General features: G+C 46.4%; 1 protein-coding gene across 3 annotated transcripts in view; it reads right to left on the reverse strand.

The window, feature by feature from the left end:
• The window catches only part of CACNA1H (calcium voltage-gated channel subunit alpha1 H), a 118,009-nt gene that overhangs the window by 25,512 nt on the left and 76,989 nt on the right, over nucleotides 1-15,508 (reverse strand). For 2 of the 3 annotated variants that reach the window (XM_057420881.1, XM_057420880.1), the window contains exons 13-23: nucleotides 14,593-14,683; nucleotides 12,253-12,461; nucleotides 10,034-10,468; nucleotides 9,252-9,352; nucleotides 8,714-8,837; nucleotides 8,513-8,581; nucleotides 8,231-8,415; nucleotides 6,045-6,171; nucleotides 5,315-5,440; nucleotides 4,559-4,648; nucleotides 3,138-3,351 (exon numbers count right to left, since the gene is read on the reverse strand). In XM_057420881.1, the coding sequence (XP_057276864.1) occupies nucleotides 3,138-3,351; nucleotides 4,559-4,648; nucleotides 5,315-5,440; nucleotides 6,045-6,171; nucleotides 8,231-8,415; nucleotides 8,513-8,581; nucleotides 8,714-8,837; nucleotides 9,252-9,352; nucleotides 10,034-10,468; nucleotides 12,253-12,461; nucleotides 14,593-14,683 (1,771 nt within the window). The remainder of the gene's footprint in view (nucleotides 1-3,137; nucleotides 3,352-4,558; nucleotides 4,649-5,314; nucleotides 5,441-6,044; nucleotides 6,172-8,230; nucleotides 8,416-8,512; nucleotides 8,582-8,713; nucleotides 8,838-9,251; nucleotides 9,353-10,033; nucleotides 10,469-12,252; nucleotides 12,462-14,592; nucleotides 14,684-15,508) is intronic. The other variant, XM_057420882.1, reaches the window with a different exon arrangement.

Below are 15,508 nucleotides of genomic sequence, written 5' to 3' on the forward strand. Positions count from 1 at the left end.
GGCTCTCAGATGGGAAACAAGATACCTGTTGGAAAGGTTTGAGGTAGTGTCTGACAGAGATGAACAGGGACCTTCCTGCCAGGTTCCTGAAGGTACCCCCAAAACAGGCACGTGACAATTCCCCATCCCACCTGCATGGGGTCTGATGAAGGAGCTGTGTCCAGCTGCAGGGCTGTGTGCTCCATGGAGCAATCCCTCTGCCAGCTGCTGATAGGTCTGCACACAGGGTCTAAATCCTGGACCCAGCCTGCAGAGCCTGGGATTTGTATGCAGGGCCTGCTCTGATGGAAACACCCAGGCACTAATAAGCTGTAACCCATTTCCAGGCATGAGCCCAAGCCTAGTATGGCTCAAGGATGCATTTATCTGTGTGTAGATACCTACAAGATGCTCAAAGACCTCAATACACAGAAATACACACAGGATTACTACACACAGAGGACATTACAGACAGAAGACAGGACACAAAGACAAGATGCCAAGCAGACAGAGCGAGTCCAGATGTGTTGCTCAGGTACATCTGTTGGCTATGCTGGATTTGACTCTTGTTACCAGCCCTAATTCTTCTTCCCCTTTATGATCTCCTCAGGTCAACTGCTAGAAATGGCAACTAAAGCAAAAGCAGGGTTCTCAGCTAAGCTTCCCAATGTAGACTCCTGTGCTCATCTTGCCTCTCACCTGCTCCTCCATATGGGTGACACACACAGCTCTGGGGCATGTGGAAAGCATGTGCAGCATCCCATCCCTGCATGTGTACACAGACATTCCCCCCCCAGACACTCTGCCACACACATGGCACCATCCACATTTCACATCTTTCTGAGTCTGCCATATCCATCATCTTCTGACTCTCCCAGAAGGTGAAAACTTCTCCCATTTAAATACTAAAAATAATCCATTAAAACGCAAATTGTAACCTTCCAAAATGTGTATCAGGAATTTTATTTCACCTTGTTCATGACTAATATTTGGCCACCAACCTGTCCATGTTGAACAGAGGCATGCAGGAGACCTCAGAGCCAGACGATCTGAGGTAACCTCCTGGAAACCCAACAAATGGCCAAACATTTAGCCTCTCAGTTGCTATATTGGACTTAATCCCCTTCCAGAAAGCTGTCCTCCTCCCTGTGTGCTCTGCAGTGAAATGTTACAACCTGCATCTGTGCAGTGCCTGGGTCTGAAGTATCTCCTTGGCTCTATCCTTCGAGATAGCTGAATAAAGAGGGGCAATGGAAGAGTGTCCATCACTTTGACAGGGACTGGCTCTTCTTGGTGTCTAAGCACAGGCTGTAATAAGATTTACTTACTAATCAGGAACAGCAACTGGCTGGGGTTAAGCTATCCCTCCTTACCTGTGCCCCAGCCTATTTTGTCTAAAGATGCTTAATAATCTTTGTAAATAAGCTTCTTTTTGCACATAAGCTTTGAGTTTATCTGAATGTTTTCTTGGGTCAGCACACTGGGGGAGAACTGCTGCACAAGCAGGATGATTCTTGAGAGCTTGAAACTGATTTCTTCTATTGTGCTGGAAATGCTGCCTTCAGGATTTCCGCTTCTAATCCTAGCTGGAACTTTGAACTCAAAAACCAAGATGGGAAAAGGAAAATGAAATTGTATTTGAACTCTTCTACATCTCTGGAGAGACTCAAAGTCGGTTTGCAGCTAGCTGGTTTGTTCTAGATTTCATTCTAACCCAGCTACTTAACTCACTACTAGCTATAGATGAAACAGGCTTGGCCTTCACTGTGGTGTCAGGTCACTCTGTGATTAAGGCCCTGTGAGACCATGGTGCAAATAGTAATGCTGATGTCCCCCATGGCTCTAAAAAAGAGGACTCCAAGAGCAGGAAAGCAGCTAAGAGGGTTGGGTTTCTAGTAGCAAACCCTCTGAGTACTATGTCCTTGGAGCCAGGCAAAAGACTATTTGATCTAACTGCAGTTTTCCCAGCTAGAAATGGATACCTATGGCTTGACATTAAGGAAACAACAAGCTATTTGTCACAGTGGTCTTTACAGGAGATCACACAGGGCAGCACAGTGCTAGGCAAAGAGCCACAGGACTGCTGTGGCAAGCAGGGCCAAAAGCACTCAAGCCTTATCCCTGACTAAGCTCATCTTTCATCACAGTGGCCAAGCCATGTTCCCTCACTTACTTCTAAAATGCTTGCCAGCATCTAATGCAGGCTATCCCTGCTCACTAAAACTGGCTGGGAAGTCAGTGTGGTTGGTTTCCTGGCAGTTTCCCTGGGAATACCCACCAGATGCTATAGGCAGCTTGTCCCTGGCAGAGCCTGCCAAGGAGCAGTGAAGGTGAGAAGTAATAGGTGAGAACCCCTGGGAAGGTTTAAGTGAGGAAAGGAGCACAAGCTCAAGTGTTTTTCTGGTCTGGTTTGATGGTCCCTACTAGATCCACTGAGGAGGAGATTTCAGCTAAAGGCCTTCTGTTGGACTGTGATGGCCCTGCATCTGGCCAGTATTTCCATGTAGTCTGAGTGCAAGGACAAACTGAGTCCCAGCAGCTCCCCCAGCCTGTGATGGGGCAAGCATCTCTTGTAATGGACATCTTCCAGAGAAGAATTTTCTGGATAGCCCCGTCCTGGGGCTCCATTCCTCTCCCCAGGGCTGTGGCTTTGTTCATGCCCTCATGCAGCATGTTTGTGGCATGCGGGGCCATGCGCTTGGACTCTAAAAAGCATCACAATTATTTTGTCTAAGAAAAGAACTAGGAAATCAAATCCACCATCCTCAGATGCAAGCGGCACTTTAAGCCACTGGGCTACCCTTGGGACTGGCCTTCGTGCACACAGTAAGCACTGAGCTGTTTACACTGCATCCCTCCGTCACCGCAAGCTCCCGCTCGGTGCTCGGGACACCTTTGCCTTGCAGAGCACGATAGAGAGATCTGCTTGGAGGAGGATTTCCTCCCCAGCCAAGTAAACAGGTAATGCTTTACTTAGGCCTTGTAGAGGACAATTCCAGGGTGTTGGCAACCCAAGACTTAAGGTACCGCGCCAAAGAGGTAACGAAACAAAACAGCCTCTTGAATCCCATGGAAACAAAACCAAAGGGGAACGGAAGTCTTGCTTTGGGAGCAGGCAGGGCTCAGAAAGATTTGGGTTTGTAATGCAGTCTACCGACCAGACAGGTACATCTCCTTACTCCTGCGCTTTTTCTCCAGGCGTCTGAGGCGCTTCTCCTCGCGCCGCCGGGCCTCCTCTGCCTCCTGGTGCTGGCGGCACTTGTGGAAGTTCTCCACCACCACTCCCACAAACATGTTGAGCACAAAGAAGCTGACGATGAGCAGGAAGGAGATGAAGTAGAGAAGCATCCAAGGGTTATGGTTCTGGATGGGCTGAGATGGGGAATCAGAAAACAAAGAGAGACGTTCAGCCTGGAGAAGAGAAGCTGTGTGGTGACCTCATAGCAGCTGTCCAGTATCTGAAGGGGTTCTACAAGGATGCTGGAGAGGGGCTCTTTGTTAGGGATTGTAGTGACAGGACAAGGGGTGATGGGTTCACACTGAAACAAGGGGAAGATATAAGGAAGAAGTTCTTTACTGTGCGGGTGGTGAGGCGCTGGCACAGGGTGTCCAAAGAAGTGGTAAATACCCCATCCCTGGCAGTGTTCAGGGCCAGGTTGGACAGGACCTTGGGTGACATGGTCTAGTGCAAAGCATCCCTGCCCATGGCAGGATGGTTGGAACTGGATGATCTTAAGCTCCTTTCCAACCCAAACCATTCTATGATACTATGCTTCTATGATTCTAAGTTGTATAGGCATGATGTGTGTAAGTCAGGGTATTGGGGACTCTGTAGCAGCAAGACATCACAGTACATTGTTGTGGGGAGGAGGAGAGGGCTGAGAGGAGTTAGGAGATTTTTCCCCAAACAGCTTCCTCTCATTCGCTTTCTAACTGACTAGAATTATACTTCTGTTGTAAAAGCCACCCTACCCTCCATAAGTGGGCTTACAGGATTGAAGTGGCATTTATTTCATACAGCTTAAGATAAACCTCAGTGGATGTGCATCATCCCACCTGTGAGATCAATTTAGTTAAAGATAGGCTCTGGCTTATTTTTATTTAGATGTGGGCTCATGGTTAATGTTTCTCAGTTATTATGAGATCTTCAGAAGCAGGAGAAAATTAGGTACAAAGTGTTACTGTAGCTACAATTGGGTACTACTCATCAAAGACTCTTGACTTCTCTTTTTCAAATGCCACATAATACACAAGCTTAACAATTTCTCTTTCATAACATTCCTGATTTTACCCCGTCTCATGTGAGTTTGTTCTTATTCATCGTGCCTTCTGTGAAGCTGCTGTGCAATGGCACATGTGGCTCCTCAAGTACTCCTCAAGTACCATCATTCAAATAAAAAAACCCCATCAATGCTTGTTTACCTACTACATGGTACTCACTGAAGAACAGAAAACCTTGGCAGCCCAACACACACAGTCAGTTCCTATAGCTCTGCTCCTTCCTGGGACTTCAAAACCATCAGTCACCCCAGCATGAGACTCGGGAGAGCAACACAGCTGGACTCGGCAGTATATTTACCTGTTGGTCAATACCCACAGCATCCAAACCATCATACATGATGTTCACCCAACCGTCTTTGGAGGAGAGGACAAACAAGGACATAAGGGCCTAAAAGAAAATAAACAAACAGAAAAGCTTGGTCTTGCATTTTAGTCCCTAGAAAAGAAAATACAACAGACAACACTCAGCAAAACTAATGCACAGCTCAGAACACATCATCTGGCCTGGGGCTGGTGGAGAGATGCAACATATTGTGGATGCTTTTACCTATTTCTGTATCTGGCTTAAAAGTGAGCAAACTAGAGCTGTTAACACTCCTTTTCTCTCACATACAGGCTGACTTATGCTTAGACACATCAGGCTTTCTGGTCACCGGAGCATGATTAAAAATCAGTACTGCAGGCTGGTTCAGTATTGTGGGGTTTTAAAAGGCAATAACATATCCCAGCTCCTTCTCTGAGCTGTCTTGCTTTTCAGCCACTATATTCAGCCACCGTATTTAATTTCAATTGCAAACATAACAGGTAGAAGTCAAGAGACTAAAAATGACAGTTGAGGTCCAGACATGAGGGACTGCATGTAAAAGCAGTGGCTTTAATAGAACACTCTCCTACAAATAAGGAATTGTATAATCCTAGGAAGTCTGGCTGCAGGAGATCAAGAGGTGACCTGATCCGTTTTACCCCTTGGGGTTGCTTCCAATAGATGAATGCCTATGTTAAGTGCTCATCCATTAAGAACTGTTACAGAAAATCCCTGCAGTGAGGACTTTACCTGTCCCAAATTGTCAAAGTTGTACTTCCGCCGAACCCATCTGTAGCGAGCATTGGTGCAGTCAGCCTTCGTAGTGATGTTTTTCACATCAGGACCATCGCAGTAGTAGAACTTGCCTTTAAAAAGCTGTATTTGAGAAGCACCAAAAATGAAAAAGGGAAAAAAAAAAAGAGGCTGTGGAAAGTCTAGCCCTGATTTATCTTTCTTTCCCCTAGTAGCTGTTTGTCAAGTTCAAATTCCTTTCCTTCCAGCTCAGATTCCTGTCTTAACATACATGGCAGGAAAACACCTCTGGTGAAACTTCAGGCACTGAGATATTGTTGTGTATTGCCTCAGATGCAGAAGGAAGATGATGCTGCAAACCAAATCTGTCTTGGTGGGATCATGACAATCTTCCCTCTAAGGAAGAGATATTCTATACGTCCTAGCACACAGAGCTAGGAGAGATCTTGGGTATTTGTGTTTTCCTTCTCCTCCCTCAGGCTTAGCTGGTGCTGTGCTGCTCACCAGGGAGGGCTGCTCTTCTAAGAAGTCTCCAGTGAGCAGATGCCAACCCCACCCCAGAGCAGCTATTCTACAACCTGGCTTTCCTTTCCTAACACCTAACTGAAATCCCCCTTCGGACATATTTAAGCTCAGTACTTCCACCTTAACCCTAGGTGGTGAGCAAAACAGCTTCTCTTTTGCAGCAGTCACTTAGAGATGGCTCTGGGGAGAGAAATAATCTTACCTGGACCCCTAAAATCCCAAAGATAATGAAGAAAGCACAGCAGATGAGGACAATATTCCCAATAGGCCTCAAGGACGAGATCAAGGTTTCTACCACCAGTTTCAGACCTGGGGCTCTGCTGATGACTCTGGAAAAAAGAGCAAAACAATAAAGGCTTTAATATGGTTGGTTTTTCCCCTCTGCCTGGCTGCAGTAAAGCTAACACAACCCTCCTCTACCTGCAGGCAGCATTCAGAGATGGTCAGTGACTTATCTGGACAACTAGAACATTGACAGTCACATCAGATGGAATTAAAGAAGTGTAAGACACCCTGTCAGTGGTGTTGGGCAATAGCTTACGAGTAACAGTGAGGAGGGAATACTCTCTATGGGCAGGATACCACAGAGGATCCCATTGACAGGGCTATTTATACCTTAGTACAGAAAGCTGATCCGCTCTGAGGTCTCTTTGATCCAAGCAGAGGGGCACACACCAGGCAGGAGCCTGCTTCTTAACACAACGTGTATTAAACAGCTCCACAGTGGTACTAGAGAGCATGTCTTGTCCTCTTACTACAAGCCATAAGTGCTCTCCTTTCCTGCTGGCCTGGGCCCCATGACAACTTCCCAAACAAAGCCATTTCAGTTTGTTTGCTAATTAGTTCCTACACTGACTCTTGGCTAACAGCAACTTGTGATCAACAGCTCCCCAGCCAAAGGGTCACCCATTAAAGAGCAGCTTGCTGTGAGGCTGTGAGAGCACGGCCCGAAGCAGGTTTTGGGTATTATGGAGAACAAGTGTTTTGCTTTCCTGGAGGAGTGCCTGGAGAATGGCTCTCCCATGGGTGTCTGAGAAATGTGTTTGCACACACATAAGTGCAACCAGCCCAAGCAAGTTCTGGGAAAGGGGTGTTTTGACTGATGAACATCAAAGCTGGGTTTAGGAGAGGCCTGTAGAGGGTATAAGTTCTTGCAGGTAGCCTGAGCTTGCACGTCTAATGATGCTTCATGCCTGCCAAACACAGAGGAAAGAGGAGAGCTGTATGCTGCAGGGACAAAGCTTTTCAATAGGGTCTTGTTTGGCAGCAAATAATGTGGCAGTCTGAACTGAACCTACAAAGTGTTAGGAATGGTCCCTGGAGTAACCCTAGAAGAGGCTGTGTTAAGTGAAGCCATCATGAGAAGTGATGAATTCCTCTCTATTAATAGAATCTGGCCTACTTATCCTCAAAGACCAATTGCCTTTTTTTCCCCTTAGGCCTACTTATTGCCCATGGCCTCATTTCTGTTCCTGGTTATGTGTGTTAGGTGCCTTGAGGTGCTGCCAGGCCAAGGCTTGCCTAGGGTAGCTCCTGGTGAGCCAGCACTGCAAGGGGACTCTGATGCCACCATAAGAACAGAGCATGGGAGCAAGAGAGGAGACAAACACAAAGTCACTTGTCACTAAGGAAACACGGAGCAGCAGATAAATAGCTGCTGTTCTTGTAGTCATGGGCCCAAACAAGATCGGTTTTTCCTATTCGTCTCATAAGCAAGCCTGTCTCTGGAGGTACCTATCTTATTTCTCCTAGAATTTAACGAAAAAGACTTGTATTCCTTGCCAAGCAGGACAGAAACAGAACAGGAGCCACGAGCTCATAAAAATCCACCAAGCATTAATCCTCTTTGTTACTGCATAATAGTAAACAAAATACCAATTCTCTTTATTCCTTTTCTCACCTACTGAAAGCATCTCCCCTTCCTCCAGCTTGCTGAGAGCTAAATTGTTCTGCAGTAATGGGAGACCAGGTAGAGATGCTGGAGCTTATCAAATTATTGCCAGTACCTGTTCAGTTGTAAATTCTCTCCCAGCCAACGTGACCTCTTTGCTTGGGAACGACTTGAATAACAAGGAGCCAGACTGATTTGTAAAATGGTGATAAAAACGCAGCATGGAGGAGGCATTCACAGCACTAACTGCCTGAGTATGATAACATGTCTGACTCCAAACTCCATTCGCTCTTTCCCATGCTGGAGGAGATGCATTATGATTCAGTTCTCTGTTTCCAAACAGTTTCACTAGTTCAGAGCTCGCCAAAGATGCTTCTGCCCATAACTGTGCTCAGCTTTTTGTGCTATTAAGCAAGACCTTGACAGATCATGTGCATTTTTATAAACTCTTTGGTCTCTCAACACAAAGCAACTCAGTACTCTCCCAGTGAATGTACCTGAGAGGTCTCAAGGTCCTCAGAAGCCTCAAAACACGAAGGACACCCAGGATCTTTGCTCCGCCTGCTGATGCCATGGAGACAATAATGTCAATGATAGATACAAAGACCAGGACTCCATCCAGGACATTCCAGCTGCTCTGCAGATAGGTGTTCTCCCCAGAGAAAAAGCCAAGAGCTACCACCTACAGCCAGGAGAAGAGAGACATTTAAATCTTCACCCAGATCACAACTATGTCATGTTCTGGTCTTTGCCAGGCCTGGCTATGAAGATGCAATTACCTTAACCATCATTTCAGCCACAAAGATTGCAGTGAAGATGTAATTAGAAACACTTAGGAACATCCTCTCCTGTAAAACACAGAGCAACAAAAAGAGGCAAGTTATTTAAAGAGGTTAGAAAACAACAAACATCTTCCACGTTGCAGGGTCTTGCCTACACAAGGATGCTGGATGAAGGAGGAAAATGACTTCGGTACTCACTGTGCTGTGTGGGTCTATGTCTGGTCGCTCCAGTGCTATAGTGATGCAGTTGAGAAATATGAAGACCAGCACCACATGATCAAACATTTTATGGGCAATGACCTTCTGGCACATCACTCGGAACCTGCAGACATGGGGGGGGAGCAAAATATGCTTCAGATATTTGGGTGAGCAAGAGACTCCCACCTGAATGGCACATCCTCAAAAGGCTTCAGCAGCTGTGCCACCAGCATCAGTCCAGGTAGTGAGCACTCCACAAGTTACAGACACTATTATCAGTGCAGTAAACTAGATGTAATAACAGCTATTATTAATGCTGGTTAAACCACCCTTCTTCTTAGACAACCATGGAGTGAACCATGCAACAGTTCTGCAGACATGTAACAGAAAAAGGTTACCTAAAAGGCAGGAATTGGATTTCTAAAACTCTCAGTGCTTCTGCATTAGATTGGGAATTTCTCAAGGGAAGGCTGGCTAGAAATGTAATATTCCATTACCCCCAAAACCTGGTGGGCTGGTGTTTCACTGAATTTCTTACCGATTCTGTGGGGAAAACACATAGAGGGACCAGTCTTCATGAGTCTTGCACCACTGTGGTTTGTAGGGCTCCAGGGCTTTACGAATCCGGTAGCAGTAACTCTGGAAAGAAAAGAAGAAACACCTTTTCTTCCTCTTTTATTTTCCTGCCTCCTTAACTTTCACAGTGCTTTTGTGACAGAGGGCAGTGCATGGCATTTCATGGTGCCTGTAAGAAGTCACGGCTTTTAGGACAGCTGTGGCAGGTGTCGTCACATTTGTCCAACAAAAGAGAAAGGAAAGGGGTGAAAGAAAGGGGCTGCTGTACAGTGAGATACGAACATGACAAAGGAGGACTTCTAGGCAGGAATCATTTTGAGATCCGAAGTTCTGTCAAAACCAAAAAGGGCTCAAGCAAGCAAGAAGTTAACTACAAAACCTTCAAGCTTTTGGGATGCCAAACAACTCTTGTGAGCAAAGACATTAGCTAGCTGTCGTCCCTACAGGTCATTTTTGGAGGCACCTCACACCAATGGGATAATCTCAATCAGTCCAAAAATTAGGCAAATGTGTGCACATTACCTTGCAGTTGTACCTTGTAAGAGACCACTACTACTGAACAGCCCATCCCACTAACTTAGCTAAAAAAACCCTTTGAGAAGTGGAGGTCCACCACCTGGATCTGGACTCATGCTATCTGCACCAACCTTTAGGCAGTAACACATTTCCAAGCTGGATTTTCAATCCTTCCTGGAGTGGAAATGCAACTTAACACACAAACACCCAATTTCCCCCTCAACTCACATCCTCCATATCATCCTCATAGTCCATAGCATCCTCCTTGTGACCATCCACACGCAGGAAGAACTCACTGGGGACATGAACCATTTTGCCATTGCAGTCTTGGTACTCAGCAGGCAGAACAGCCACGGGGCTGATGCTGAGCGAGTGGCGCATGGTGGGCAACTGGAGCAGCTCCGGCAAGTCCAGGGAGCTGCGGTAGTCCAGGGACTCTGCCCGGCGGTGCAGCGAGGCTCTGCTCACTGTGCTGGACTTGGCATCATCGGAGTCGTCATCTGTGCTGCCCTTCCCCTCCCCAGAGAGCAAGGACTCTCTTTCTCCTGACTGGCTCTTCTTCTTGAGGCTTGGGGCTCTGCCCAGGCTATTCCAGCTTGAGCGTCGGCTTCCCCAGTTGCTGCTGGTGCCCCAGTTGGCGCAAGGGGAGCTGCGGAGGCTGGACTGAGAGAGAAGAAAGACATTTGAGGGTTTGTTTGCACGACAAAGCCAAAGCATACGGCATTTTGAAGACCCTTCTTGTTGCAAGTCATGCCTTCCCCTGAATGCTCCATCCCTGGCAATGGTCAAGACCAGCTTGGATGAGGCCTTGGGTGATATGGTTTAGTGTGAGGTGTCCTTCCCCATGGCAGGGGGGTTGGAACCTGATGATCTTAAGGTCCTTTCCAACCCTAACTATTCTATGATTCTACGATTCTATGATTTCATCATGCCTTGAGATGGGAGCCAAGTACCCAGGTAAGCCCACACTGAAGGTGCTCTGAGCTATACCTGCAGCACAGCTCCAACCCGCTGTGCTGTGTGACCTCCTATTGTCCTGGCAACATGAACTGCACATAAAAACTGAACTCAGAGGCACTATTGCTAAAGTGGCATTTTCTTTCCTCACGTTCAAGTGGTTTCAGCCCACAGCTTCCCTGGCTTCCAAAGGGGCTCTGGTACCTGGCACCCAAATGTCTGTAAGAAATTGTGCCCCTATTTGCATTACTTTCTCTTCAATTGCTGCATAGGAGGTGGAAAAATGTTTCCCTTACAACCAATTTTTGGCCCTGATCAGTGTGTCAGGGCACTTTGGCTGACAGGTAGTTGCCAAGATGAGAGCACTTCAGGTCAGAGCAGAAAAGCTAGAAGGAAAGCTCTTTTTCCCTCCATGGCTTCCTCCCAGCATAAAACGAGGCAAACTGCCTTCCTCCTCCTGCTCAGTGTTGGCCAGCTCTCCTCTGACTGCTTCATCATCCTTTGGCTGGTGGCACTGATGTGCTCTCAGAGAAAGGATTCAAATGATGAACAACTCTCTCCGGCAACTCGCAATCCCATGAAACCCCAAGGCAAACAACAGCCATCTCTATTTTCTTTTCAAAAGCATTACCTTGACTAAGCAGCTTACCAAAGGGGATAGTGGCTCTGTCTCTGCGTGAAGTGCTTTCACAGTCCGCTGCCTTGATTTGAACATGATATTGCAGTTACAGAGCAGAGGAATGGGATAGATAAGCAGCAGCAAAAATCCACTTTGTCTATTAACTCTTCTCCCTCTGTTTTCATAGAGCTGCCCTCCTGCTCCCCTGTTGCAGGCAAAATGCAACCCATTGCCAAAGCAGTCAGCTCCAGCCAGATCTCTGCTCCATGAGCTGTGCCTGGCAGCAGTCGATCAGCTCATACCTGGTTCCCCTCCAATGGGGCTATTGTACTGTAACTGGAGCTCAGCTGCTGTGTTGGTAAGGACAAATGCTTCATTTCCCTTGACACAAGATGAGTTCAAGATGCAACCCTGAAATACTGTGAGGGGAAACAGGCCTCATCCTCACAGGAACACCTGACAGCTTCTCCAAGACACCACAAAATGGCCAGCAGGCAAAAGATGCCTGCTCCTCCTCAGAGGGGTTTGCTGGAATAACTGTATAAACTTAAGGCTTGTCTCAGGCTGTCTCTCTCTCAGGTGGCTTGGCATGGACTTCCAATTAGATACTAGGCAGGAAAACAACGAATCTCAGTACAATACCCATCTCCTATTTTCATATATTCACTGTGCTTGACAGTTATGCTGTCACTATCCTGCCCCAGCGCATCACACCCATTCATTTTGCCCTCTTGTATCTGCTTTCCTCCTGCCTTTAAGCGTCCTTCTCACCTCTATCACCATCCTTTTCATTTTCCAGCAACATGTGTGTGCACGTCATCTGTGCTGCTTGCAGGCACTTGAGAGAGAGCTGTTAGCAACAGGAACCTACCAAGGACTTCTGGTCGTAGCTCAAGGGCTCTAGGGAAGCGTTACTCCCTCTTCTTGAGTCCACAAATGTGTGCACTGAATCAATGTGTGGGGAACACTTTGGTGTGGGCATTGGTGTGGCAGCAGTGCGCATGATGATAGGAGGGGGCATGCTTCCCCTGCCCTCCAGGTGTCCATTTGGGGTGACAGCAAGCGAGTACATCTTCATCTCTGGAGAGAAGGGGAGAGAGAAGAAGAGGTGAATGCTCAGCTGCAGAAATCACTCTTCAAAATGGACATTGTTCCTTGGGTCTCCTGGGAACCCTGCCAAATGGAGATGGAATGTTGTGGGCAATATGATCACTTTTGCCATGCTGAAAGGCATAAGGTAAATGTCATAACCTTTTAAGAGGCCTTCAGCCCTGGCTGGACTTGGAACCCATCGTGCCCTTCAAAGGAAGCCGCTTTTGCTCACTGTTTCTTGGGATTTAGAGAGTGGAGTTACAGTCTGGGGGGACTGGGAGAGAGCTTCCAGGGAAAGGATATTGAAGACTGGCTAAATTCACCCTGGGAAGTTAATCTCTTCTCCTTGTCATACAGCCTTGCAAAGAGATTTTTATGCAGTTCTGATGTGCTCCGAGTTCCTTCACGGGGAAGGCACTAAGTGACCATTAGTCATTGTCTTTAGTCATCTGTTCAGGGGACAGGAAATGGAAGTTGCTTTTACACATCCATTTGTCTAGAAGAGTAAACCTCCTGTAACAGAGAAATCTAATGGCACATCTTGTGGTAACTGCAGAAAGCATCTATTTTAGCTGTATAGCAACTACAGGCTGCAAAAATGGTATTCACACTGAAGACAAACCAGACATAACACCTCCAGTGTCATAATACTCAAAACCAAAAGCCTAACCTCAAACAAAAAACTAAAGCCGAGCTAGCTCCTGTTTTACTGGATTTAGTGGGTTGTGGTTTAATAACTTCAGGATCAGTCTTAAGGAGGGGGAAGGATGGGAGCATCCATGCCCAACAGGAGGGAAGTACAAATCGACAGTGAGAAAATCCAAGTGAGTGCATTACCCCTGCTCTTTTTCTTCCACTGGCTGCTTTTGTAACGCACTGTGCTTCTATTGTATCATGTTTTGTTGCTGGCTCGGGCACAAATACCTGATCTGCACTACAGAAGTCTGTGGGAACACTGCCATCCACTCTGAGGGCTGGAAGATCTAGCTCAAAATGTGTTTATCTGCAATACATGTTCCTCTTGCCAGAGTATCTATTTACAGACCAACAGCATTATGATACAATTGTTAATGTCTTCATGCTGTTTAGTCACTGGTCGGCACTTGTGAGGCTTATGGAGACACCCAATTACTCATGGAATTTTGGTTGATGGCAAGTTCAGCCCTGTCTCCTATCCCTGTATTACCTGAGAAGAGGTGACAATATTTCTTGCCCCTAGAACTCTCTTCTTACTTGAAGCTGTTCAGCAAGTAGTTGGTGCAAAGCTGGCACATAGCTGGTGCTGTGGGTTCCTTGCCAGCTGTTTGCAATGGACATTCATTTGGTCACTTGTGCTTGGAATTTGTTGCTTCATCTGCAGGCTAAGCAGCTCCATCACTTTGCTGTGATCCAGCTCTGTCTCAGCTTCCCCAACAAATTACTTCTGCCCCTTCCTCAGCTGAATTCCATCTGTTCACCACAATCAATGTAATTTCCTTAGCTGAAATGAATCCTGGTTTAGAAGCACTTTAAGTAACCCTAACAAGAGCCCAAACTGAGAATCAAAGTACAGAGGAGCTAAACTGGCTCCTGTTCACCATCAATACTATTCAATTTGTGTTCCCTTACTGTCCCCTATCTGGTTGCAAACTCTACAGAGTGAAGGCTGTCACCTACCATTGCATGTTTATAGTACAATTGGCCTTACCTCATATCAATTGCCAGGCCCTCCTGTAACACAAATGAACAGCAACATTCCCATCAATCAAACCTCACCTAAATGCATTTGTATGAGAAACTAAAAACAACAGATGAGAACATGATTGATTAGAAAAGCTGCTGAGAAGTAGTGTGTGACTATTGCTGTCAGCAAAGCATTCTGTGGGGATGATACAGAAGAAATGAGGAGACATAACTAAATATTCCAGTGTAATTTAAATTAGGAAAACAGCTGTTTAAAGGAAATCTCCCTGCTCATTTAGCTTCCCTACACTTTTTGCATGTTAAAAGCTTCTCTCTTAACACAGCTATTAGACCTCCTGCCAAGTAAAATGAATTCTTCCACTTTTTCCCGTTGATGACTGTTGAAGCAGAGTTGTAGCTCTCAGATTCCCAGAAAAACACAGAGACAAAAGCCTACCTGTTGCTTGGAGGTCTTTTAGCTTCTCAAAATCGTCATCAAAGTTGGCAGATGTCTTGTCTTCATCTGTGTCTGACCTATTGGCATCACCCTGCAGAGAGGAGAAGGATAATTAACAGACTGGATTCATTTAAGCTTCAGCACAACAGCCATTTGGGTCACTTGGCAGCTCAGAGATACCTCAGCTCCCCATGGTCATTTAAAGTGTGGCCCCAAGAACCAGGAGGGCAGAATGCCGAATTCCCTCTGACACTCCCTAGGGAATGATCCCAGGTAAGTCCCTTCTTGTTTTGATTCATTTTCATACTTGGACAGAAAGGATGATATTGTGATTGTAACTCCTGTTCTTGCAATGTTGTATTTCCTACATTGTGCAGTGTATCCCGGGGGAGAACATGAAAGTGCAGCTAAGAAAAACTGGCATTGTGAGGTTCCATATTTGTACTCTCCATGATCTCAGCTGAGAGCACTTAGGTTTTAATGTCAAAGGATGGTGAAGGGTTTTTCTTCTTTATTTGACAGCACTGTAAAGTTGACTTAGAGCTGAAAACCCAGCCCTGATTTGGTTTCTTCATGCTGGCTGGCAATGGAGATTGTATTGGGAAATCTCTTGGCAACACTGAAGCTAAGGCAGAAGGGAATGAGGCCAGCTTGCCTGGCAGTACAGCATCATCTCAGGACAGAGAGCAGCCAAGCACCCTCAGACTGGCTTTTCTCCTGGAAGTCCAGCTATTTTTCCCTTCCACATCTACCTCTGCTACTACAGATGATCAGCCTAAATAATGTAAAAGCCTGGGACAGAAGAGCTATGGTCAGGTTCTCCTCTGCTGGAGATCTGCAGAGAGGAGAGGTTCCAGCAGTCTGTCAGCATGACTCTGGCTTGATCCATTGAGACTGCAGGAAAGCTGTACAAATT

The sequence above is a fragment of the Pezoporus wallicus genome, unplaced genomic scaffold (genome assembly GCF_028554395.1).
Source record: "Pezoporus wallicus isolate ANWC-B61680 ecotype Strahan unplaced genomic scaffold, APGP_CSIRO_Pwel_v1 contig_13721, whole genome shotgun sequence".
Classification (NCBI taxonomy): domain Eukaryota; kingdom Metazoa; phylum Chordata; class Aves; order Psittaciformes; family Psittacidae; genus Pezoporus; species Pezoporus wallicus.